The 27,085-nt window shown below is 40.8% G+C and overlaps 1 protein-coding gene across 6 annotated transcripts; it reads right to left on the reverse strand.

Moving 5' to 3' along the window:
- Positions 1-65: 65 nt before the first annotated feature.
- On the reverse strand, positions 66-26,999 carry AP3M1 (adaptor related protein complex 3 subunit mu 1). Of its 6 annotated transcripts, XM_066349836.1 has the most exons (11): positions 26,695-26,999; positions 23,078-23,220; positions 17,703-17,827; positions 12,094-12,369; positions 11,066-11,237; positions 8,220-8,357; positions 6,765-6,850; positions 5,970-6,103; positions 4,117-4,324; positions 2,729-2,873; positions 66-2,244 (listed from the first exon to the last, which is right to left on the reverse strand). In XM_066349836.1, exons 4-11 carry the CDS (start codon positions 12,364-12,366, stop codon positions 2,144-2,146), a joined length of 1,257 nt encoding a protein of 418 aa, XP_066205933.1. In that variant the 5' UTR covers positions 12,367-12,369; positions 17,703-17,827; positions 23,078-23,220; positions 26,695-26,999; the 3' UTR covers positions 66-2,143. The 6 variants fall into 6 exon arrangements, with proteins under 6 accessions (XP_066205933.1, XP_066205934.1, XP_066205936.1 ...); XM_066349837.1 differs by lacking the exon at positions 23,078-23,220; XM_066349839.1 differs by lacking the exon at positions 17,703-17,827.
- Between the last annotated feature and the right edge of the window lie 86 nt (positions 27,000-27,085).

Below are 27,085 nucleotides of genomic sequence, written 5' to 3' on the forward strand. Positions count from 1 at the left end.
GTGCTTGCTCTGACACTTAGGCATGCCCATCTATCTGAGAATGCTCAATCAACAAACTAAAAAAATCAACTTGTTGCTTTCATCTTTTTATTGACAGTATAGCCAGAGCTAGAGAAAAGATTTACTGGGATCAATCAAATTAATAAATACAATAATTTAATTGTAAAAGGAAACGGTCTATTTGAAAGTTTTAGCAGAAATTGCTATAGGAAAGGGACTCGGCATTCAATCTGCTTGTGTATAAGAGGAGACAGCACAGAAAGAAAACTGGACAGTCTGGGTACAGATGGTGATTAGGGACTGGCAAGATGGAAAGCAAAATGTACTGCTTGTTCTTTTGAGGTATGAACTCTGTAAAACATTAAAAATAACAGATGAACGGGGTAACAAATCTTAAACAAAGGGAATAAATATTTGGCAACATCTTGACTTTAACTGCCAAGCTCATATTGGTCACCCTAGAATTTTTGAAGTTGCAAAAAGTGACCTTTCCTATTAGATGAAAGACAGGCTGGGTGTCCGAGGCAGGCAAAAGTAAGAATGCTGCTGTTTATTGGGCTCCTTGGATCAGCACCAGCCACAAAGGGAGAAGAAGCCTAAAAGCATTAATAAGAACAAGAAAGAAACAGGAAGAACAAGCACTTGTATATCTTAACTTTTAGCTTTTCTTCATTCTTCATGTCTAATGAGGCAAAATAACTGGTCAAGAACTTCTAAGCCAGTGAAGTTGGGTGAATTACAACTGTAGACTGACAGTCAACCATGACGACCAGTTTCATCACTGTTATCGAGGTTTGTTTACGCCTCACCATAATGTACTTCCATGTACTTTGTCCGTACAGTAGGAACGTTTAAGTACTCCAGTGACAATCGTTTCAGGAAGGAATCTACTGAGTACAACCTTGAGAATCACAGTCTGTAGAGGGAGTTCTCCGTAAAGACAAGGGATATAGGCAAATTCAAGCCCTTAAGAACAACACATAGACACAGACAACAGTATGGTGATTACCAGAGGGAAAGGGGAGGGGGAAATAAATGGTGATGGAGACTTGACTTGGGGTAGTGAACACACAATACAATATACATATGACATATTATACAATTGTATAGCTGAAACCTATATAATTATTAACCGATGTCACCCCAATCAATTCAATTAAAAAATAACCCAGCAAAAAGATAAAAGATGATAGTGAGGCAGGTATTTTCCTCCTTTTGCTGCTACAGCATGAGGCCTTTAGGCTAACTATGATTTAACTGGTGTTGGGTAAGTTTTATAAAACGTGAAGATGGCAAAAGTACATTAACATTCTTCTTTTACTACTTTATTTAAAATCTCAAACACTTGTGCTTGCAATAACTTTCTAAATGCAGTGTTCCCTTTTATTACCTTAATAAAGCGTATGCCCCTTTGATTCAAATGATTTTTACTGTGCTGCCTAAACAATGTTGCAAAATTGAGATGGTACTTACTGCAGCAAGGTCCCTGTAAATCAAAATCTGAGCTTTACATAGAAATCTTATTTATAAAAAATACAAGTCCAGTGAGAATGGAGCAAGGAGGAGCAATGCTCCCTGCCAGGGCCATGTGGAAGTGGCTTTCGCTACAGTGCTTGCTTTAATGGCACAAGTGAAAAGCTGAGTAAGGCAAACACTTGAGGAGGCAGTTTTTTGTAAACTTCTTGGGGTGGAGGGAATCTCCTGGGTGGGGACGCTGACTGGGGATGGCTAAGATCAGTGTGACATTTGGCTACACTTGACACATCCGGTTACAGAGTAAGACAGCGGCTGGCTGGCAGAGATCAGCTCACTTGTTTCAGGAGAGAGGTTGTCAGTGTAGCCTTCTGCCTTTACAGTTACAATGTGCAACCTCCAACTGGTGTCCCCCACCCCCCTTGGAGGAAATCACCTCCAAGATCTTCCTAAGTGAAAAGATACAAAATAAGCTAAGTTATTCAAAAGTTACCTTAGCTTAAAGCTCCTTAAGAACCCCACATTGATTACTAAGCAACTCTGTTAGCGGTGTGCGCTCCACACAAATGGCTCCAACTAGAATATGATTCCCACCCACTCGGTACCTAACAGTAATAAACTATAATGACACTTAGAAAACAAACAGATCTTGAGGAATTTTGGCCTCTTCTCATGTCCTCACTTGGAACTTCCCAGCTTTTGTGACATATTTGACTCCTTTAAATGGCTTATATTTCTCCCCATACATGTCCAAACGGTTTACTTTTAAGCCTGTGTCCAAAAAAATAAAAATAAGTAAGAAGTAAGGAAAGGAATATATTATTATCCTGGTCACACCAACCAATACAGTATTTGTTTAACACTGAGCACTACATAGTAAGTCTGACATTAATCAGTGTCCCTTATACCATTTAGAAACTGTACCTTCTACCATTCACAAATTATAGCATTGTGGGAGTATGATTTTAGTTTGGATTCCCACATGGACAAAGAACGTCTTTTTGAGGATAATTCTACTTCCTGAATTAATGACTGCTTTGGTGCTTGAATCAGTGTTGGGGTAAAGGGAAGTTGTGCAAAGTAGGGTGCTCCCCAAAATCCTTGTACCTGAGAGGCTGGCCCCATACCACTGTGAAGGGTAAACTAGAGCTGTTGCTCTTTCTGGAGAGGGAATACTACTTAGCCTTCTAAGCTCCTAGTAGTTGACCTCCGCAAAATTCAGTTACCCTTAAACACAGGTCAAGTTGATCCTTACCGGAAATAGCAAGTTGTTGGATCTTGAACTGTATGTTGAGGCTTGGATTCTCTTCTGGCTTTGGTGCTCCAGACTGTAAATTTACCAGTCCTTTCAGACTTGGGAGTTTTTGTGGAGTAATTTTTCCCACATCCCATGTTAGTATCTTAAAAAGACATGATAAACAAAAAACAATCTGAACCACTTCACAAAGACAAATGTTCAAAGACACCATAAACTTCTGTACAAAATGAAGCTCAGTGTCTTGGAAACAAGAGACCTGGGAGCTTCAAGTTTACCCTGATCAGTTCTGTGAGTTGAAATAGTCAGTCAGTAGAGGACAAACATTAGTTGAACATTCACTCTTGCATATAGCACTGTGGTTAGCACTATTTGTATGTTATTTTACAGAAGCCTGTGCTGTAGACTGTCTTTTTACAAATGAAGAAATTAGGGCTCAGTGGTCAAATGACTTGCTCAAGGTCACACAGCTAGTTAGCAACAAGGCTGGGATTTGAACGTAAGGCCATCTGATTTCAATGTTCTTTCCACTATACCACCTTCACTGTTTCCATTTGAGCCTTAATTTATTTTTCTGTAAAATGAGAAAACTGACCTGAATTGGTATTTTTAAACTTTTAGCTATTGAACTCTTTCTGCAAATGAAATCTTTATTGTGAAAGCTCAGTAACAGATGAAAAAGTGAAACTGGGGTGAAGAGCTGGGCTCTGAAGGTCCTCTTCACTTCTCAGCCTGGGTGGCCTTTGGGGAGATTCTCTGAATCCTCAGGACTGGATTAGATGATCTTTAACATTCTGTGATTTTATTAAAAATTGTACCTTTTCATTTACCAGGCAGATCAATGACTCTCCTGTTGAAAAGAATTTTTTTTACCCAAACAGGAAGCTGGGAGAAAATCATTTTTTACAGTTTCTCTGAAAACCTTCTGTTAGAGCACATTTCTGTAGGTTGAGGAAGCTGCTTTCCTAGCTAACACCCTCTAAGGAAAAGTATAAAACAATGCTTTTAAATAAAAAGGAACAGAAAGATATTAAAGACCAATTTTTAAAGAAAATTTAACTATAGACTATATCTTATAGCCACACAATGCTTTTCTCTTTTTAAGAAGCTTTTGTATCTTATTAGAGAATCTCTATCTATCATCAATGGATGCATACAGATGTGCACACTCTGAAGGGGCAGAGGGAGTCTTTCTTCTTCTGCTTAGCAGCAGATGCAGTGTTTCCTTCGTAGCCAGTGGCAAAAGCAGAGCACAGTATACTGTCTAGGTTTTGTTAGAAACTTTAGTTTTAACCAAGACCCTAAAATCTACCCTCTATTCCTGCCCCCAAATCACAAAATAAAGATTGCATTAACACTTGCTCACTCTTGATTTGAGATGGCTATACCTTGGTAACTGGATCAAATGTATAGCTGCCTTGCGTTGGTGTCAGGTTCATATTCAGCACAACTTTTGGCATGTGAACTGTCACTGTGATTCCTTCAATAGTTTTTCCCATATTCTGTTTTGGTCCAATTGTAATATCAAATCTGCCACAGGAACTGTTCTCCTTAAAGCTGATGCTATGTTTCACATACACTGGTATTGCCACTAGACTAAAAAGACACAAAAGCACAAACACAATTAATGGTATGAGACAGCTCAGGAGGTGACCTCAGAATCTCAGTCTAGAGTATTCTACCCTGTCTCTAAGTTCACTGTAAGTGCAGATGTTGCTTCTGCATTGGGGGTGGGGGTGGGGGAGTGGTAAGTATAGCATAGTGTTCTGGGACTATCACACTAGGAATTGTACAATTTCTGAGGAATAAGTATACAAGTCATGATATAAATCTAAAGCTTAATTATAGTATAAATAATTGGGGCAAACAGCTCTAGTTTAAAGAAATGAATTAAGATCTGTAGAAAAAGAATTTAAAATTATGCAAACTAAATAAAGCAGCTCCTATAGTATAAGAGCCAATAAACTATTCAAATCTCTGATGTTGAGTCCTGTCCTGATGTTATGTAAGTAACTTCTGATGTTTTCAAGGAACCAGCTATAACCCACAACACTAAATCATTCATTTAAACCTCAGTGTAGAGAAGAGTGACTTCGAGCCAGTTAGTTGGAGAATGTCCTGGGAGCTACAGGTAGGTCTGTCTCCTTCTGTAATCCATGAAGTCTACAGACCATAGAAAAGTTATAGTATGGGTTCATGGTTTTGCCCAAGTTATACACAGTCCCAAATGCTTGCTCTTAGGTATACATTTTTTTCTTTTTTTTTTTTTTAAAGAGACAGAGAGAGTCAGAGAGCGATAGATAGGGACAGATAGGAATGGAGAGAGATGAGAAGCATTAATTATCAGTTTTTCATTGTGACACCATAGTTGTTCACTGATTGCTTTCTCATATGTGCCTTGACAGTGGGCCTTCAGCAGACTGAGTAACCCCTTGCTCGAGCCAGCGACCTTGGGTCCAAGCTGGTGAGCTTTTGCTCAAACCAGATGAGCCCACGCTCAAGCTGGCGACCTCAGGGTCTCAAACCTGGGTCTTCCGCATCCCAGTCCGATGCTCTATCCACTGTGCCACCGCCTGGTCAGGCTTAGGTACACATTTTACTATAGCCTCATTCACTACTGCTCTACAGTCTTAGATTCAAGGTACACTGATTATTTTACTTTATTTTTTTTTAATTTTTATTTTTTTTGTATTTTTCTGAAGCTGGAAACAGGGAGAGACAGTCAGACAGACTCCCGCATGCGCCCGACAGGGATCCACCCGGCGCGCCCACCAGGGGCGACGCTCTGCCCACCAGGGGGCGATGCTCTGCCTCTCCGGGGCGTCGCTCTGCCGCGACCAGAGCCACTCCAGCGCCTGGGGCAGAGGCCAAGGAGCCATCCCCAGCGCCCGGGCCATCTTTGCTCCAATGGAGCCTTGGCTGTGGGAGGGGAAGAGAGAGACAGAGAGGAGGCTGGGGGTGGAGAAGCAAATGTGCGCTTCTCCTATGTACCCTGGCCGGGAATCGAACCCGGGTCCCCCGCACGCCAGGCCGACGCTCTACCGCTGAGCCAACCGGCCAGGGCCTACACTGATTATTTTAGACACAGTGTCACCAAGTTGTTCTTGGATCTCCTGGTGAACTATGGCTAAAGGCAGCAATGATGAATTCGAGTTTCCAACTGTCAAAATGAAATGGAAAAGTCATTTCTACCCAGCACATTGATATATGATGGCAGTATCTGGTTGATGCATCAACATACTTTTGTGAGCTGACACGATATGATATGAGTCGAAAATTTCCATCTGGAGGAATAAAGGATAAAACTCTTTCAGATTCCCAACGCTTGAACCGAATGCAGGGGTGGAAGCTGACATCATCTAGAAGCCTTGGGTTCTGCCGGGAAAACAGAACACAGCCATATTCATAGAGCATAATGAACATGCCAACTCTACACAGATATTAAGAGAAATTAATATGCTCCCTAAAGATAAAGCAGTTATGTAAGAGTTTGTCATTATGACCACATTGTAAGTATAATTTCACAATGCTTCAAAGTTTGCAAATATTTTATACACATTATTTAACTTGAATGTCAATAACTATGAAGTAGAAAATGCAAGTAGTATCATTCCCATTTTGAAAAAACTGAGATTCAAAGAACTCAAGGGCAGGACAAGTTAGTGCAAAGACAGAACCACAACTCAGTTCTCTTGATTGTTCTTAGTAGTGTGTCATGCTGAGTCTCAAATGATGCAAAAGATCAAGGCTCTTCCATTTCAGCAAAGAAAGGAACAATTCAGTAAAATTAATACTGTGGATGTGCAGAAGCCAGCCAGCCATTTAAGCTACTTCTAGCACCAGGCAAAGAGCTCTCAGCCTTTCCATAAAGGTCATGCTCACCAAGCAAGCTAGTGTCTTGGTAAGCTATGCTAGGAATATTTCTGAGATAATCTTTTGGAATCTAAGATACAAAAGCGTCTCAATATTTATCTTTTCATTTAGTATTCCATATGTATTAGGCATACAAGGAGCTATAGAACAGAACAAAACCTACCATGAAAGAAAGGGAAAGGTCAGGCATTCCTGATAACTTAATGCAAGCATCGATGACCCCCTGAATTTCTGCAAAAACTGTAGATCCTGAAAAAAAAAAAAAAGGGTGATAACATCACTGGAATTTGTGTCCTTTCTAGAGCTATCATTATATCTGAAGCAATGGAGATACCTCCTGGATGTCAGACATACTGAAGCTTTGCACATCTATTAACAGGTTGGTGGAGAGATCCATTACACTCAGCTTCCTCACTGAGTGCCACGGCCTATACCAAACACAGGCTGGAATATGATAATTCTAAGGAAAAGCAAACCTGTCTATATCTCTACAGAATCAAATTTGTAACTGGATGTGAAGTTAAAAATATTTATAATTGAATTTACTGAGGTACAGGTTCAGGTCTGAAACTCAATAAAACATCATTAGCACACTGTATCTTGAATTAATATATATATTTTAAGTGATATATATTATATTAAAAGAGAGGCAGGGAGGTAGAGACAGACTCCTGCTTGTGCCCTGACCTGGATCCACCAGGCAAGCCCCCTACCAGGAGATACTCTGCCTGCCTGGGATGCTGCTCTGTTGCTTGGCAACAGAGCCATTTTTTTGGCACCTGGGGTGAGGCCATGGAGCCATTCTCAGTGCTCGGGGCCAACTTTGCTCAAACCATTCCAGCCATGGCTGTGGGAGGAGAAGTGGGGGGTCAGGGTGGGGAGAGAAGCAGATGGTTGCTTCTCCTGTGTGCCTTGACTGGAAATTGAACCTGGGACTTCAACATGCCAGGCCAACACTCTACCACTGAGCCAACTGGCCAGGGCCAAATTAAAATATTTTTAACAGAATCTTAAAATGTAAGCTACCTGTTAACTTTTAAGAAATAGCAGCCATTATTCTGTACAATGGAATTTTATAATAAAAGCACTCACTGAAGAAAAGATACTGGCTATAATTCATAATCACTCAGTTTCACACCAACCAGCTGTGTTGTTACCTTGAACAGATTATTCAACCTATCAGTTTCCTCATGCAAAACATGTGAGGATTGGACTAGGTGTTTAAAATTCTTTTTATGCTTCTAATAGAGTACTGTTGTTTTGTCTAGGGTTTTTGCTAGAAGTACTGCAAAAAAGTAATTAGTAGCAAAAGTATGGTATATGGTAGATATACAGTATAATAAATGTTAGAATGAATAAATGGCAAGAGGAAGAGGGGTAAGGGGTAACTGGCTTAATGTAAGACAACATAAGATCTGATTTACAAAGATTTGGCCAATCTTAACTAGTGGTTATGAAAATTATATATAATCTCTGGGCAAAATAAATAGATTTTTAAACCATTATAAAACAAATGCTTTTCTACTGACATACTGTCAAGGGATTTCAATTTTCTATTTAGCTTATGTCGTCCAAACTGTTTTTTTTCCCCCAAATAAGGCCACAAGCACACAATTACCTGATTTATCTATAATTGCATCTATTTCTTCAACGACATCAAAATAGGCTTCATTATTTGTGTACTTTACCCCTGCCCGACGCCATGGGATATTGGACAGCTGCCCGGTGGGAAGTGTGTCTCCAACATTACTACTGCCTAGAAATAGGAAAAGGAGAAAGCAAAGCTAATGCATGAAATGGTCATCAGAAAAGTTATAACAACAACAAAAATAAATGCTTGAGCTGCTGCTTTAATGTTTGGGTTTTTCTTCATTGAAGTTGTGGATGGTTTCCAGAATTGCTGGAGACATATCCATACCAACACGATCAAATTTCTAGAAGACAGAAATAGGCCATGTAGTTCTCTAGCTGCCAAACCAGGTTAAATTCATTTACTTATCTTTTGCTTCCTGTGTGTTAACAGTAACCTAACCTAATTCCACTGGCTCGACAACAGAATCTCATCCTGCTGCCACTGATGAAAAAAAAGAGGCTGGTTGTTTCAAAACCTTCTGTCGATAAAATGTCCCCACTGAGAATACAGAGTGATAACTAGGTCCTTTGGTATTCAGTTCAGATTCTATACGAGATGCTGCCAACAGGCTTTAGTGGAGTAACTGAAATGAAGAACATACTCTGGCCTTTTTCCATTTTAAGGTCAGTTACCTATCTGGCTGCAATATGGTTAATGTTCAATATCTGGCCAATTTCCTGTTAAAGTGACATAGGTCTGAAAATAATCTGGTTGTCCTAAACATATATCCTTTAGCTATGAAATAGTTAATATTTTGAAATTTACATTTCCAATTTAAAAGTAGTGCATGTTTAACAAAGTAGTACATGCTTAACAATAACACCTTTTAGTGTGACTACATCACCTATGAAGTATAAAATTGCTTTTAAAAATCTTACAGTGTTGGGCCCTGGCCGGCTGACTCAGTGGTGGAGTGTCGGCCTGGTGTGTGGAAGTCCTGGACTTGATTCCCGGCCAGGGTACACAGGAGAAGTGTTCACCTGCTTCTCCACTCTTCTTCCTCTCCTTTCTCTCTCTCTCTCTCTTCTCCTCCCACAGCCAAGGCTCCATTGGAGCAGTTGGCCCCGGGTGCTGAGGATGGCTCCATGGCCTCTGCCTCAGGTGCTAGAAGGGCTCCAGTTGCAATGGAGCAATGCCCCAGATGGGCAGAGCATTGCCCCCTGGTGGGCATGCGGGGTGGATTCTGGTTGGGCACATGCAGGAGTCTCTCTCTCTGCCTCCCCACTTCTAACTTCAGGAAAAAAAAAATCTTATGGTGTTATAGATGTATTTTAATTTTTTTTCCAGTCTCCTCTCCAGGGTATTTAAGTTTTAGGAAGGAGTACAGACACTCCATTTAAAAAAGTTTTTAATTTAATTTTATTTTGAGAGAGGAGAGGGGGAAGGAGGGGAGGAAGAGAAAGAAAGGGGGAGGTAGCCCTGGCCGGTTGGCTCAGTGGTAGAGCGTCGGCCTGGCGTGCGGGGGACCCGGGTTCAATTCCCGGCCAGGGCACATAGGAGAAGCGCCCATTTGCTTCTCCACCCCCCCTTCCTCTCTGTCTCTCTCTTCCCCTCCCGCAGCCAAGGCTCCATTGGAGCAAAGATGGCCCGGGCGCTGGGGATGGCTCCTTGGCCTCTGCCCCAGGCACTAGAGTGGCTCTGGTCGCGGCAGAGCGATGCCCCGAAGGGGCAGAGCATCGCCCCCTGTGGGCAGAGCGTTGCCCCTGGTGGGCGTGCTGGGTGGATCCCGGTTGGGCACATGCGGGAGTCTGTCTGACTGTCTCTCCCCATTTCCAGCTTCAGAAAAAATACAAAAAAAAAAAAAAAAAAAAAGGGGGGAGAAAGGGAGAGAGGGAGAGAGGGAGAAAGAGAGAATAGAGAGCAGCATCAACTTGTTGTTCCACTTAGTTGTGTACTCATTGATTACTTCTCATATGTGCCTTGAACAGGGCTCAAAACAGCAACCTCCAGGTTAAGCCAGTGCCTCCGGGATGGAGCCAGTGCTCCAGGATGACGCTCTACCCACTGTATCGCTGGCCAGGGCCAGACACTCTTGGTACTCGGCCTTACAGAGGATGAATAAGAGCTATGAAATGATCATTTTCTTATAGGCCTCTGTCATCCCATTTTTTAGATTAGTGCACTTAGAAAGGCATTTACAATGGTGGATGTATAACTAGAATGGCATGTAACATTTCATAGAAATATTTCTCTAGGAGTAAATAATATTTTCAAAAGAATACTGTCATTCATATGTACCTAACTTTCTAGGTCTAATGGAGTACTAAATCAAAACTGGACACTTACAACACAAGTAAAAGGCCCACAACGCATGAGATCTCACAAATAGACTAATTTTCTATCTCTTTTTGTTTTCATACATCTGTTGCAAGTATCAAATAAAGACTTGGAGGAGATAGTATTTACTATGTGGTAGGGTTTTAAGTTTCTATACTCTAGTAATTGTAGGGTATAGCATAATGCCAGTTTTATAATACTATTTTTCCAGCTTTATTGAGTTATCATTGACATATAGCATTGTGTTAAATTTAGTTAACATCCATCATGATCTAAGATCATTTACTGTCTTATAATTTAGTGTTAAATAATAATAATGTTACTATGGCCTTGCAGAAAAACCTCTAATAATAGAGTAGTAACCAAAAAATTCTTTACCATTTAAGATCCAGCCTTTTTCCAATGAAAAGAAATATATATACATTTAAAACTTACAACTTTAATTCTGGCCAAATTATATTATCTTAAGAATCTGCTAGGTCAGATGAAATGGTGTTGAATTGTTTATAAAGTTTATATAGCTCAATTCCTAATAAAGTACGTTTTCACCTTACCTGTAATAGAGTTGACGACAGAACGCAGGATTGTTGGTGGTTTAATCAGTTCTTTCAATATGTTAGATTCAGTAGCCAGTGGAAATCCGTTGTCTAACATTTCTTCCAAGAGCTCATACACTATGACCACATTATCCTTAATTGCAGCCTCTGAACACTCACCAAAGTAGTCCTAACAGAATGGAGGGAATAAAGAAAGACTTGCTAATAAATACGTTTTGTTCTGAAGGATAAACTTAGAGCTGCATAATTCAATGAATGTAAAACACAGGGGAAAAGCCCCTTAATAGTTCTATACACTATTCCTCAATATTTTAGATAGAATTAAATTACTATTATAAATTATTCCAGAAAGCACATTAAAACATTAAACCAGAATGTGAACTATAAACTTTATTTGTCCTAATTAGGTATCCAAAACACAGATTTGCTTTAATCTTTTTATTTTTTTAAAGATTTTATGTATTCATTTTAGAGAGAAGAAAGAGAGAAAGAGAGAAGGGGGTAGGAGCAGGAAGCATCAACTCCCATATGTGCCTTGACCAGGCAAACCCAGGGTTTCGAACTGTCAACCTCAGTGTTGTTCTAGGTTGACTCTTTGTCCCGTGGCACTACAGGTCAGGCCCATAGAGATGCTTTAAATTATTTGGCATATTCAGTAAAACAAGAGAAGATAATAAAATGTAAATATGAGAACATTTCATGACAATAAAAATCTTAGAGGACTATTCAGAGAACTGTAGGGAGAAGCACTATTGTTTCCTAATAACACACACAAAAAATGAGGCTACTGGGCTCATGAGATTGTTCTATTCTCCTAAAACAGTGAATGGAGCAGCCACGTGTGCTGCTGTACTCCCTACAGAAAAGGGTTTATGAACTTATGCTTAGTTGAAAAGGAGAGAGAGGAAGGGAGACAGTCTGAAAGGTATCACATCAAAAGCTGGGTAATTAAAAAATACAATAATGTGTTCTACCTCTAACTAACTTGGGTAATTTAAGTTTAAAAGATTTGATGAATAACCAACCTGGAAAGTGTCAGCAACTCGATGTAGAAACTCAATTACAAAGAGAGGTGGCACTTCAGTCTGTATGACAGACACAAAGAAGAGCTTATCCCTATATATACTGATGAGGTAGTGGTGAGGTGTTGAAATGACAGGTGGTACATTTTCAACATCAGCAGCTTTCTCTTGAGCTTCAAAGAAATAATCACAGACAGACTGGCTCACAACACTCTTCCAGTGTTTCTCCAGAAATATGTCACCGGAACAGTTTATGAGAAATAGACTGTGGATCATTTTCTGTAGAAAAAAAGTTTAAATTTAGTACACATCAAAAGTATCCCTGTGTTATCCTGACACCAAAATCAGAAAAGGCAATACAAGACACTACAGATCATTATCATTTAAGGATAGAAGCAAAAATTCTGAACAAAACACTAGCAACTGAATCCAGCTACAGTACATATAAAAAAAAGATTATATACTCTGACCAAGTGGGATTTATTCCAAGACTACACAGTTGTTTCAACATATGCAAATCAATTAATTTAATACATAGCATTTTGTTAAATAAAAGACAAAAACATATAATCATTCCAAAGGTACAGAAAATCATTTGGCAAAATACAACACCCTTTTTATGAAAAAAACATGAAACTAGAAATAGAAAGAAACTTCCTCAACCTCAGAGCATTTACTAAAATTCCACAGCCAATATCATATTTATTGGTTAAAGACCAAAAACTCTCCCTTTAATATCAAGAAGAAGCAATGATGTTCACTCTAACCATTTCTAATCAACATTGTAGTGGAGGTTCTAGCAATTAGACAAGAATATGAAACAAAAGGTTTCCAAAGTGGAAAGGAAGAAGTGAAAAACACACACACACACAAACAAAATAAGAGCTAAAAAATGAGTTTAGCAAGGTCACAGGATATTACATAAAAAAATCAGTTCTGCCTGACTAGGTGGTGGCTCAGTGAATAGAGCATTGACCTGGGATGCTGAAGACCCAGGTTCAAAACCCGAGGTTGCTAGCTTGAGCGCAGGCTCACCAGCTTGAGCACAAGGTCACTGGCTTGAGCGTGGGATCACAGACATGACCCCATGATCACTGGCTTGATCCCAAGGTCACTGGCTGGAGCAAGGAGTCACTGGCTCAGCTGGAGCCCCCCAGTCAAGGCACATATGAGAAAGCAATCAATGAACAACTAAAGTGCCACAACTACGAGTTGATACTTCTCATCTCTTTCTCTTCCTGTCTCATACTCTCTCACTTAAAAATAAAATCAGTTGTGTTGCTAACATATTAGCAATGAATAATCTAAAAAATAACATTGAGAAAAATTCTATTTATAAGAGCATCAAAAAGATAAAAATATTTAGGATTAAATATAACAAAGTATAAGATTTGTACACTGAATATGATAAAAGATTGTTGAAATTAAAAAGACTTAATAATGGGAACACAGTTCATGTTCATGAACTGTAACATGTAATATTGTTAAGATGTCAATATTCCCCAAATTGATCTACAGATTCCATGAAATCTTTATGACAAAAATGCTGCCTTGCCTGACCAGGTGGTGGCGAAGTGGATAGAGCATCAGACTGGGACGCGGAAGGACCCAGGTTCGAGACCCCAAGGTCACCAGGTTGAACACGGGCTCATCTGGTTTGAGCAAAAAGCTCACCATCTTGAACCCAAGGTCACTGGCTCGAGCAAGGGGTTACTCGGTCTGCTGAAGGCCCGCGGTCAAGGCACATATGAGAAAGCAATCAATGAACAACTAAGGTGTCTCTACGAAAAACTGATAATTGATGCTTCTCATCTCTCTCCGTTCCTGTCTGTCTGTCCCTATCTATCCCTCTTTCTAACTCACTCTCTGTCCCTGAAAATAAATAAATAAACAAACAAACAAATAAAAGCTTTAAAAAAAAAAAAAAATGCTGCCTTTTTTAGGCCCTGGCCGGTTGGCTCAGCAGTAGAGCGTCGGCCTGGCGTGCGGGGGACCCGGGTTCGATTCCCGGCCAGGGCACATAGGAGAGGCGCCCATTTGCTTCTCCACCTCCCCTCCTTCCTCTCTGTCTCTCTCTTCCCCTCCCGCAGCGAGGCTCCATTGGAGCAAGGATGGCCCGGGTGCTGGGGATGGCTTCTTGGCCTCTGCCCCAGGCGCTAGAGTGGCTCTGGTCGCGGCAGAGCGACACCCCGGAGGAGCAGAGCATCGCTCCCTGGTGGGCAGAGTGTCGCCCCTGGTGGGCGTGCCAGGTGGATCCCGGTCAGACACATGCGGGAGTCTATCTGACTGTCTCTCCCCATTTCCAGCTTCAGAAAAAAAAAAAAAAAAAATGCTGCCTTTTTTTTGGTGGAAACTGACAAGCTAATACTAAAAATTCATAAGAAATTGAAAGAGATCAAGAAGAGCCTAAACAATCTTGAAAAAGAACAAATTTGGAGGACTCATACTTCCTGATTTCAAAACTTACTACAAAAGTACTGTGTGGTACTGGCACAAGGGCAGACTATAGATTAATGGAATAGAATTGAGAGTTCTGAAATTAACCCTTATATATATGGTCAATTGATTTTTGACAGCAGAGTCAAAACCATTCACTGGCTGAGAGAACAGTCTTTTCAACAAATGATGCTGGGACAGCTGGACTCTCATCAGCAAAGAATGAAGTTAGATTTTTACCTCACGATATAAAAAAACACAAAATTTATCAAAGACCTAAATAGAAGAGATAAAACTAGAAAACTCTTAGAAAAAATGCATAAATCTTCATGACCCTGGATTAGACAATGTTTTTTAGATATAATACCAAAAGCATAAGCAAGAAAAAAAAAACCAGATAAAAAAAGGACTTACAACAGAATTAAAACATTTGTGATTCAAAGGACATTAGCAAGAAAGGAAAAAACCCCACAGAATGGAAAACATTTGCAAATCATACATCTTACAAGGGACCACTATCCAGAACATGCAAAAAACTCTTACAACTCAATAATCCAATAAATAACCCAATAAAAAATGGGCAAAGAAAAAAATGGGCAAAGAACTTGAAAATATTTTTCTCCAAAGAATATATACACATAAATGGCCAATAAACACACAAAAAGATGCTCTACATCTTTCCAAAACAGGGGGTGGGGCAAAAGTAGATTTACAGTTGTGATTGCACAACACAGTTTATTCTTGTATCGTTATTTACTTATTGTATTATTTTCCATAAAACAACTGTAAACCTACTTTTGATCCACCCTGTATAAATCAAAATCACAATGAGTTACCATTTCATAACTACTAGGCTAGATATAATCAAGATATAAACCCTCATAAATCAGTGGTAGGAATGTAAAACAGTATAGTTGCCATGAAAAACAGTGAGTTCTTCAAAGAGTTAAAGACAGTATTACCAAATGACTTAGCAATTCTCCTAGGTATATATCACAAGAATTGGAAATATATGTCCACATTTTTCTAGCAGCATTATTCATGATAGCCAAAAACTGGAAACCCAAATGTTTATCAACTGTTGAATGGATAATAAATATATAAACAATACAATATTATTCAGTCATGAAAAGGAATGAAGTACTAATATGTGCTACAACATGGATGAACCCTGAAAACATATACTGAGGGAAAGAAGCCAAACACAAAAGGTCACATACTGTATGATTCCATTTACATGAAATGTCTAAAACAGGCAAAGTCTTTAAGATAGAAAGTAGGTTAGTACATACCAGGGGCTAGGTAGAGGGGAAGGGAGTTATTGGTTAAGGGTTTGGAATTTCTTTTCTGAGGTGATCAAGTCTGCTAGAAATAGAGATGATGAATACATTGCTTTATGAATATACTGAAAACTACAAAATTATATACTTTAACATGGTTAGCCTTATGGTAAGTGAATTATATCTCAATTAAAAAAGTATTCTTAATATTTTGTGACACACAAATCCACTCCCAGATGGACTAAACAGAAATGTGTTCAAATGTGCACCAAAAACATGTATTTTTGTATTTTTAATAGTGAAAACCTGCAACGCAAATATTTATTAATAGTACAAAAGGAAAACAACCTGTAGTGTGTTATAAAATGAAATATACATTAATGAAAATGAATAAACTGGGGGAGGGGGCTAGGAGGAAGGGAGTAAGAAGGAACAAATATATGATGATGGAAAATGATTTGACTTTGGGTGATGGACACACAACTCAATCAACAGTTCAAATGCTACAGAGATGTTTACCTGATCAATGTCACCCCATTAAATTTTATTTTCTAAAAAATATATATATATAAAAAAGAAAATGAGCCCTGGCCGGTTGGCTCAGTGGTAGAGTGTCGGCCTGGCGTGCAGGAGTACCGGGTTCGATTCCTGGCCAGGGCACACAGGAGAAGCGCCCATCTGCTTCTCCACCCCTCCTCCTCTCCTTCCTCTCTGTCTCTCTCTCTTCCCCTCCTGCAGCCAAGGCTTCATTAGAGCAAAGATGGCCTGGGCGCTGAGGATGGCTCTGTGGTCTCTGCCTCAGGCGCTAGAATGGCTCTGGAGCAACAGAGCGATGCCCCAGAGGGGCAGAGCATCGCCCCCTGGTGGGCATGCAGGGTGGATCCCGGTCAGGCGCATGCGGGAGTCTGTCTGATTGCCTCCCCATTTTCAGCTTCGGAAAAATGGAAAAAAAAAAAAAAAAGATATTTAACCATAGTAAGTTGTTTTATAAAGATTTATTCTGCCAAACTTAGCGAAAATCCGACATAAAGTACTTGGTAAGTAATTATTATTATATGCTTTAACTTGCTGTAACTCTGCTTTATAAATTTAATAAAGTTAAGTTACTTCCCTACTTTATAAATCACCATTACTGTGGAACTGATGGGCGGTTAGAAAATTTTACTACTAACAGAGATACAAAAGTGGGTGGTAGGTATAAAAAGGTTGACTACCGGCCCTGGCCGGTTGGCTCAGCGGTAGAGCGTCGGCTTGGCGTGCGGGGGGGACCCGGGTTCGATTCCCGGCCAGGGCACATAGGAGAAGCACCCATTTGTTTCTCCACCCCCCCCTCCTTCCTCTCTGTCTCTCTCTTCCCCTCCCGCAGCCAAAGCTCCATTGGAGCAAAGATGGCCCGGGCACTGGGGATGGCTCCTTGGCCTCTGCCCCAGGCGCTAGAGTGGCTCTGGTCGCGGCAGAACGACGCCCCGGAGGGGCAGAGCATCGCCCCCTGGTGGGCAGAGCGTCGCCCCTGGTGGGCGTGCCGGGTGGATCCCAGTCGGGCGCATGCGGGAGTCTGTCTGACTGTCTCTCCCCGTTTCCAGCTTCAGAAAAATACAAAAAAAAAAAAAAAGGTTGACTACCCTGATCTAGATGATAGTAACAAGTTATGATAATTCATTCAACTTAATGAGTTGTATACTTTTCTGAGGGTACGTTATGCTTCAAATAAAACGGTTATTGTTCTTTCAATATGGAGCACAGTAGCAAAAAGTTTACGTTAAATTTTTCCTTTCTTTTAATGGATAACATCGATATCAGGTGTTTTAGTATAGTGGTCCATTCGTTCAATATTATAGTACTCTATGATAAATGTAGCCTAGGGAAAAAGAACTTAAAATCTATGAATAGCCTAACCTGCGGTGGTGCAATGGGTAAAATGAAGAACCTGGAATGCTGAGGTCGCCAGTTCAAAACCCTGGGTTTGCCTGGTCAAGGCACATACAGAAGTTGATGCTTTCTGCTCCTCTTCCCCCTCCTCTCTAAAATGAATAAATAAAATCTTAAAAAAATATATAAAATCTGTGGATACAGTTTCTATGCATGAAGATAAATTTCAAAGAGGAAACAGATTCATTCAGTTTTGTTGACACAGAAAACAATGACATAACCTGACCAGTTCTTTTTAGAGGAAGTCATTTATTTTATGAAAGCAGCTGACATTTAAAGACTACCTGGTGATGATTTCACCTTTCTATTTGGCCTATGTTCAATAGTTATCAAGTAAATAATACTAATTATTAAGATGTTTTTAATAATTACTATATTAGTAAAGTTATGAATGCTGTTAATAGTTTATAGTTGCTGTTTATTAGAAACAATAAAAAGTTTGTTTAAAGCCATCTGTTTAGCCAAACAATTTACTTAAAATGGCAGCAATAAACTCTGATGCCTCAGGCTTTGGGCCTACTAAATTTTTCCAGATTAATATCTAAAACCTGTAAATTTTTCTACTTCATCAAGTCAGATGCTTTGCTTAGTTGGTTAGTTATATGTCAGCCTTTTATTTCTATTTGGGTATTAAAATATTGCCATTGGAATACACAGACTTGCTATATAGAACCTATTGACTTTACCTGACTTTATAACCTTTGCTGATACGTTCTTTTCTAAATGAAATAGGATGTCCAGCAATAAGATCTGTAACTAAATTTGTATTATAACTTTTCTTAAAATAAAACCTTCATTTGAAGTACAATGTGGTTTAAAGCAAATACTGTATGTAGTACAGTGGTCTCCAACCTTTTTTGGGCCACAGACCGGTTTAATGTCAGAAAATATTTTCACGGACTGGCCTTTAGGGTGGGACGGATAAATGTATCATGTGACCGAGACAAGCGTCAAGAGTGAGTCTTAGACGGATGTAACAGAGGGAATCTGGTCATTTTTTAAAAATAAAACATCGTTCAGACTTAAATATAAATAAAATGGAAATAATGTAAGTTATTTATTCTTTCTCTGCGTACTAGTACCAAATGGCCCATGGCCCGGTACCAGTCCGCGGCCCAGGGGGGTTGGGGACCACTGCTGTAGTAAACTCAGTGAGATGCAGATTTGAGCAGCTGAACCAGCTATTGAATATATGGCATCCTTTGAAAAAGTTAATTTACAGTCCGCTTGACTGGTGGCAGCACAGTGGAAAGAGTGTCAACTCAGGACACTGAGGTCCCTGGTTTGAAACCCTGTGGTCACAAGCTTGAGCATGGTGTCACTGGCTCAGCTTCAGCCCCCCAAGTCAAGGAATGTATGAGAATCAATCAAAGTGAAGCAACTACAAGTTGATGCTTCTTATCTCTCTCCTTCCTTTCTCCCTTCCTGTCTCTCTCTCTAAAATAAAAAACAAGAAAACACAAGAATCAAGTTGAATGCACAAGTGGAAAAAACAGAGCGATGTTTCTCTCTCTAGAATCAATAAATATAAATTTAAAAAAATACAGCTCTAGCCTCACCAGGCAGTGGCGCAGTGGACAGAATGTCAGACTGGGATGCGGAAGACCCAGGTTCGAGACCCCGAGGTTGCCAGCTTGAGCGCGGGCTCATCTGGTTTGAGCAAAGCTCACCAGCTTGGACCCAAGGTCACTGGCTCGAGCAAGGGATTACTTGGTCTGCTGTAGCCCCACGGTCAAGGCACATATGAGAAAGCAATCAATGAACAACTAAGGTGTCGCAACAAAAAACTAATGATTGATGCTTCTCATCTCTCTCCATTCCTTTTCCTGTCTGTCTGTCCCTATCTATCCCTCTCTCTGACTCTCTGTCTCTGTAAGAAAAAAAAATACAGCTCTATTCAAAGTGTTAAGGATAAATAAATTAATAATATCTAAAATATATTGAGTACTTACTGTGGGTCAGACACCATACTAGGCACTTTACCTACATGAACACATTTAATCTACACAACTCAATGCTATAAATACTGCTCTTACCCCCATTTTACAGATATGACAATAAAGTGTCAGAAACGTTAAGTCAATTATCTAACATCATACCTTAAATATCAGAGCTAGTAATCAAACCCAGATTCAGTTAAATCCTAAGCTCCTGTTTGTACCTGTCTCTTAGAGACTAATTATTAGAAATATAAAGCAATACTGTCCAACAGTCCAACAGGATTTCCTGCAATGATGAACATGTCTGATACCTGTGCTGGCCCATACAGTAACCATTAATCACATGTGGCTATTGAACACCTGAAATGTGGCTAATGCAAATGATGTACTAAAGTCTTAATATTTTTATTATTTGTTTTTTTAAAATACATTTATTTTATTTTTTTAAGTGACAGGAAGGGAGATAGACTTCTGTATGCATCCTGACTTAGATCTATATAGCAACACCCCCACCCCGGGCCAATGCTCAGACCAACTGACCCATCCTCAGCACCCGGGGCCAATGATTGAACCAATTGAGGCACTGGCTGCGAGAAGACGAGAGAAAAGGGGGAGAGGGAGAAGAGAAGCAGATGGTCACTTCTTATGTGTGCCCTGACTGGGGATAGTACCCAGGATGTCCTCACACCAGGCTGACGCTCTTTCTAGTGAGCCAACCACCAGGGCTAAAGTCTTAATTTTAATTAATTTAAATTATATGTAGTCAGTGGTTACCATATTGGACTGGGCATTAAATTTGCTATTTGAGCTTATAATTAAGAGAAAGAGTTGAAGGGTATGTTTCTGGTTTAATTAGAAGCCAAGTTATGTTCTAATAAATTATCAAGAGCAGAAATTATATTTAAAAGAGCTCACAGTGCCTAATCAGGTGGTAGTGCAGTGGATAGAGTGTCAGACAGGACACAAAGGACCCAAGTTCGAAACCCTAAGGTCACTGGCTTGAGCGTAGGATCATAGACATGACACCATAGTCGCTGGCTTGAGACCAAAGGTTGCTGGCTTGAAGCCCAAAGGTTTTAGATGTTAATCTGGAAGCCCAAGGCTTGAGCAAGGGATCATCCACTCTGCTGTAGCCCCCCAGTCAAGGTAGATATGAGAAAGCAATCAATGAACAACTAAGGTGCCGCAATGAAGAACTGATGCTTCTCATCTCCCTTTCTGTCTGTCCCTATCTCTGTCTGACACACACACACACACACAGCTCACAGAGCCCTGGCTGGTGACGCAGATTGAACATCCTCTCAGAGGGCTGAGGTCACTGTATCCTGGGGTCACCAACCCTGAGGTCCCAGCTTTATTCCAGGGCACTGACTCGACCCCAAGATTGCTGGTTCAAGCTGGGTCAGGGCTGGACCTCGACAACACTGGCATGGCCTCCCCCTAGGTTATGGGTTCCAGCCCTTTTCAGAGCACATATGAGAAGCAATAAATGGCACAATTAAGTGGAACAACAAGTTGATGCTTCTCTCTCTTGGGGAAAAAATAAGGCTGGCATATGTTCTCTTCTTCAACCATTCATCTTTTAAAATTTTTACTTTATTGATTTTAGAGAGAGAGGAAGAGAGAGAGAGACAGGAACATTGATCTGTTCCTGTATGTACCCCGCCCAGGGATCAAACTGGCAACCTCTATGCTCTGGGACAATACTCTTAAGTCTAACCAACTGAGCTATCCGACCAGGGCTCAACCATTCACCTTATACAATAGAAAGAACAGTTCACATGTATCTGTGGTATTCCATTGCTATAATACACCCTAAAAGACCTGCTTGTCTTGAAGCAAGTATTTTGTAGTAGTTTCTTTATATTTAGGAGCCAGATTCCTACTCATCTTTTTAAACTGGTGAAAAATTCTCTCCAGGAAAATTTTCCACCAAAGTTGTTTTCATTGGCAGTTACACAGGTCTCAGAAGAATACAGCAAATTAAACCAGCCATCTGGATTTATCGTTGTTCCTTACTGCTGAGATGAAAGCATAATACTTGTACCTTTCATCGGTGCTTAGTTTAATTTTTTTACAGAGACAGAGAATCAGAGGGATAGTTAGGGACAGACAGATGGGAACGGAGAGAGATGAAAAGCATCATTAGTTTTTCGCTGTGACACCTTAGTTGTTCATTGATTGCTTTCTCATATGTGCCTTGACCGTGGGGCTACAGCAGAGTGAGTAACCCCTTGCTTGAGCCAGCGACCTTGGGTCCAAGCTGGTGAGCCTTGCTCAAACCAGATGAGCCCGCGCTCAAGCTGGCGACCTCAGGGTCTCGAACCTGGGTCTTCCGCATCCCAATACGACACCCTATCCATTGTGCCACCGCCTGGTCAGGCATCAGTGCTTAGTTTTAAAACCCAACTTAATATTCTATTATAGGAAAAAGAGAGCTGATTCTTTCTATTCACATTATGACCAAGGGCCTGATGCATATAACAATTAAATAAGCACCACATGCAGCCTGTTTTTTGAGCTACTTAACTTTTCAGTAGCTGCAGTTACTTCTTTTATTATTTTATTTATTTATTTTTATTTATTTTTTTTTTTTCATTTTTCTGAAGCTGGAAACAGGGAGAGACAGTCAGACAGACTCCCGCATGCGCCCGACCGGGATCCACCCGGCACGCCCACCAGGGGCGACGCTCCGCCCACCAGGGGGCGATGCTCTGCCCATCCTGGGCGTTGCCATGTTGCGACCAGAGCCACTCTAGCGCCCGAGGCAGAGGCCACAGAGCCATCCTCAGCGCCCGGGCCATCTTTGCTCCAATGGAGCCTTGGCTGCGGGAGGGGAAGAGAGAGACAGAGAGGAAAGCGCGGCGGAGGGGTGGAGAAGCAAATTGGCGCTTCTCCTGTGTGCCCTGGCCGGGAATCGAACCCGGGTCCTCCGCACGCTAGGCCGACGCTCTACCGCTGAGCCAACCGGCCAGGGCTCTTTTATTATTTTAAATGTTTATTTTATTGACTTTAAAGAGAGGAAGGGAAAGAGCAGGAACATCTATCTGTTCCTGTATGTGCCCTGACTGGGGATCGAACTGGCAACCTCTGCACTTTGGGACGATGCTCCAATCACTGAGCTGTCTGGCCAGGGCTCTTTTATTATTTTAATAAACTTCCTTGGAAAGTTATACACTCACTACAACTATCTTTTTGTTTTTAGTGACTTTTGAGTCAGAAAACAGAATTCTCAGTTATTTTAAAGCCACTTGAGAAACGGTCTTCAAAGGCAGTTCCATCAGAGCTTTGACTGCAGCTTAAATACTTCATAAATCCCCTTTACCAAATGTTTAATACACTCATCCCGATGATTCATAAGCAATGCAATTACAATAGTCAAAATATCCTTGGAAGCCTGACCTGTGGTGGCGCAGTGGACAAAGCGGCAACCTGGAATGATGAGGTTGCCAGTTCGAAAACCTGAACTTGCCCGGTCAAGGCACATATTGGAATTGATGCTTCCTGATCTTCTTCCCTTCTTTTTTTCTCTTTCTCTCTCCTCTCTAAAATAAAAAAATATCCTTGGAAAATAAAAAAGAAAATGTATTCCTTCTGTATATATAACAGAATAAAGGCATGGGAGGCAAGAGAGGCTTGTCAAAGTGAAAGAATGAGACCAGGAAAGAATCTGGCTCATCTGATTTCAGCCAATATTTTTACCATTTATTCATTCAATAAGCAGTTTTGAGTGTTTTATATATTAAACAATGGGGAGACAGAGGTAAACAAAATAGAGTCCCTAAACTCAAAGTGTTTAGAGTTTAACAAAGAAAGCAAAAAATTTAATACAGTAAGATGGAACTGCTATTATAAAGGAAATACAGTGTGCTATAAAAATTTGTAAGGCTTTGAGGTAACAGAGAACACAAGAAAAAGAAATCCAGTGCAGATTTAGCAACTTTAGAAGGTGGAAGGAAATGGTGAGATGAGACTGGAGGAGATAACTGAAGATTGGTTCACCTTGTTCTCAGGGCAATATGAAATTTTTTTTGGTTTTATGCAGGGGATTCATACAATCCCATTCACAGTTTTAGGAAAGACTGCATTGTGGCAACTGCATAATAGAGAAACTAGATATTGTGACACCAGTTGAGAGATGAGAGCTATGGAGGTGGTCTGAACTAGAATGTTTACAGTAGAGATGGAAGAAGATGAAAACAAGAGAAACACTTTAGTTCGAGCAAAGACCTGGTTGGGGGGGGGGGTATGAGAGTGAAAAATTAGGCTTTTAACCCTAGTCCTGTATAATCTGACCCCATTTGGCTATATTTGACCCAAATGGATATATTCAAAAGACTATTATCCATATAGGTCTGGTGCTTCAGAAAGAAGTCAAAAAAAAAAAAAAAAAAAAAGGAAATAATTAGAAAGAAGTCAAATTGGAGATAGATTTGTGAGTAATTGTGATTTCTCGTTATTGGGAATGGTAATTATTCCCAATTGTAAAACTACAAAGGGAGAGTGGACCTAGAAGAAAGCCTGTGGAAGGCACTTCAGAGTTTGAGTCAAGGAAGTGCGCCTAAACACAGATTTGGCTGAAGAAGGATAAGAAAAAAGTGGGGAGGGTAATGGTTTTTAGTAGCCAGAATGTGTTAATGTATTTCAAGAAGAATGGAGCATTAAACTTTTTTTCTTTTAGTGAGAGAGACAGACAGACAAGAATCATCTCATAGTTGTGGCACTTTAGTTGTTCATTGACTGCTTCTCATATGTGTCTTGCCGGTGGGGGGTGTTCCACCTGAGCCAGTGACCTCTTGCTCAAGCCAGTGTCCGTGGGTTCATGTCTACGATCCCAGGCTGAAGCTAGCAATCACATGCTCCAGCTGGTGAACCCGCACTCAAGCTGGTGACCTCGGGGTTTTGAACCTGGAACCACAGCATCCCAGGTCAATGCTTTATCCACTGCGCCCCACCACTGGTCAGGAATGAATGGAGTATTAAACATTTTAAGTGGCACAAAGAATGCAAGCTACAGGAACTAAAAATCTGTTGATTAAACAGTGTTTCTCAACATTCTTTTAGTTATTACCGGATAAAGAGGCCTTTTCAGATTCCCCTTCTATCATTATCCTCCCCTAGAAAATTTCAATTCCACAGAATATATATCTGTATATCTCTTTATGTACTCTAAATGTATCTGCGCTTTAATACATAAAAAAGTACAATTTTTTTTTTTTGCTTCACAAGAGGCAATTTTTATCCCTACTGAGAATATAGGATTTAACATATAGAGGACATTGATGATCTTAAAAAAGGCAGTTTCAGTGATAGTTTAGTGGAATGCTGTAAACTCAATATAATGCAGTAGACTGAGCAATAAATAGCATGAAGTGGGGAAAAAGAGATAAGGAGAGTAGATGATACATTCAAGAACTCTAGCTGTGAAGGAAATGAAAAAACAGGAAAAGAAACGGGCGTATTCATCAAATTAAGGAATATTTTTAAATACTAAAGAAAAGGTGTGCGTAGAGGGGGAATGGTTGATGATGAAAAAAAGAAGGCTCTGTGAAGGTAGGAGAGGACGGTATTGGTCGACTAGACGAAAGGATTTATTTTCCACAAGGAGAAGGGACAATTTTTCTCTTTAAACAAAAGGGAAGAAAGTTTGTACAGTTGGTTGCAAGAAGATGATGGCATTTATTTTTTCTGTGTAATAAGAAGGAAGGAAGGTAATTCGTAGATGGAGAGGGAATCCCTCTTCTTTACAGATACCATTTGCTATCCATGAATTGAGATACGACTGAGCAACTTAGAAGTATCTGATTTTCAGGGAACTCCAATAGCATGTTATACTGAATGTTTAGAAATACTGTAAAAATCCTAAGATTCAATATAAAAAGCTAGTCTTATTGCAAAGACAGTTTTCCTACTGGAGATAGGCAAGTCTTCAGTAATTCTTCATTCACCTCATTTCTCCACTTTTCCTATGGTTTCAAGTTAAAGTGTTCTCCTTTCCAAAACTGACCCTTTCACTTGTAATTTTGAATCTTTAATGTTATACGTTGGTTTCTTTCTGAATCAAAGCATAATGTCTTGTATTCCTAAAATGAAATAAAGCTCAAAATTTTTAGGGACCTTGCATCTTCCATTTTTTTGCTTCACTCCAAATATGGATTAAGCCTACACTTGGCAGTTTCTCCTTTCAGTAACTATTAAAGCAGCTCTCTCAAATGGCCCAATAACTTCATCATTAAATCCAACAACCCATTCTCAGACTCCAACTTACTGCTTTGACCCTTGCAGCATGTCATGCCAATGTTAACATCCTTCAAAACAAAACAAATACCTCTTACCCTACTAAATGAAACTTGACCCGTTTTGGTTCTCAACTTGAAAATTTCCTTCCGGTTTACTTCCTATGCGTTTTTCTTCTTTTTATCTACTACCTCCACCTAAACCACCGTTTCAAACTCGACATATTCCAAGTTCCACAAAATTCCTCCTCCTCATGTGAGGGCTCCTAATTTCATAGCGGCACCAGTTTATCATGTTGGCTACAGGCTTCAACTTCAGGTTCAATCCCAACCTACCAAGTCCATACAGCCACAGGGCTCATCGCCTTCCCGTGCTCATTCTCCCTCCTTAGCTTAGATTCCCATGACTTCCCCTCCGAACAAACACCCCCCTCACCGTGTTCTCCACACCAGGGCTCATCCAGCCGTCACCCTCTAACAAAACAGGACGTGCGTTCGGGTCAGCCAGGGATTTTGTTCTGCGAAGCCTGGGGCTGAGGTCCAAGTCGTCCGTGCTCCAGCAGAGGGACCCCAATGATGTTCGACCTCTCGGGCCTGGCGCCCGAGGGCCCGGGGCTGGCTGCAGGTGCAGCGCTGGCAAGAAAGCCCGGAAGACCTGGAGGAGGCGCGGGCGCGCTCCCGGCCCACAGCACGGGAGACGCTCCCGCAGCCCAGGAAGCTCAGCCTACGTCCCCGTTTTCGAGCTGCCCCCCTAGCCAGAGTCTCCCCGCCTCTCACACTCACCCCAACACCTCGGTCTGTCAGTGATTCGGCGCCGGGTCCTCTCCCGACCGAGGTGAGGCAGCTGAGAAGGCCCTGAGGACCTCGCAGCTGGAGTGTCCAGTAGATTGCCTAACAGTTTAAAGGAAACCAACTAGGTCTGCAGATTTGGAAAGATTACATAAGTGGGAAGACGTTGAATGAGAAGAAACACATCTCTTGAGGTTTAAGCTCCAAGTCTTTTAGACCACTGAGAATTTGGAAGCATGAAGGAATTCCGCATTATCAGGACTCAGGCGCTCATCGCAGCCTAACGCAATCTGGGGGGTCCCCCACCGTGGCGGGGCGGGGTCAGGAAGAGGCCGTGTATTAGCCAATGGTGCAGCTGAGGGGTAGAGCCAATGACTGTGGATGG

This window comes from Saccopteryx leptura, chromosome 9, assembly GCF_036850995.1.
Source record: "Saccopteryx leptura isolate mSacLep1 chromosome 9, mSacLep1_pri_phased_curated, whole genome shotgun sequence".
Taxonomy (NCBI): Eukaryota; Metazoa; Chordata; class Mammalia; order Chiroptera; family Emballonuridae; genus Saccopteryx; species Saccopteryx leptura.

Excerpts from the sequence above, each read along its gene's own strand:
- AP3M1 (XM_066349834.1), bottom strand. The coding sequence starts at position 26,371 with ATGAGCCCTGGTGTGGAGAACACG. Across the intron at positions 4,325-5,969 it reads TATCGTGTCAGCTCACAAAA|TCTAGTGGCAATACCAGTGT; the intron begins GTATGTTGATGC and ends GTGTCTTTTTAG. Across the intron at positions 2,874-4,116 it reads CATTTGATCCAGTTACCAAG|ATACTAACATGGGATGTGGG; the intron begins GTATAGCCATCT and ends TGTCTTTTTAAG.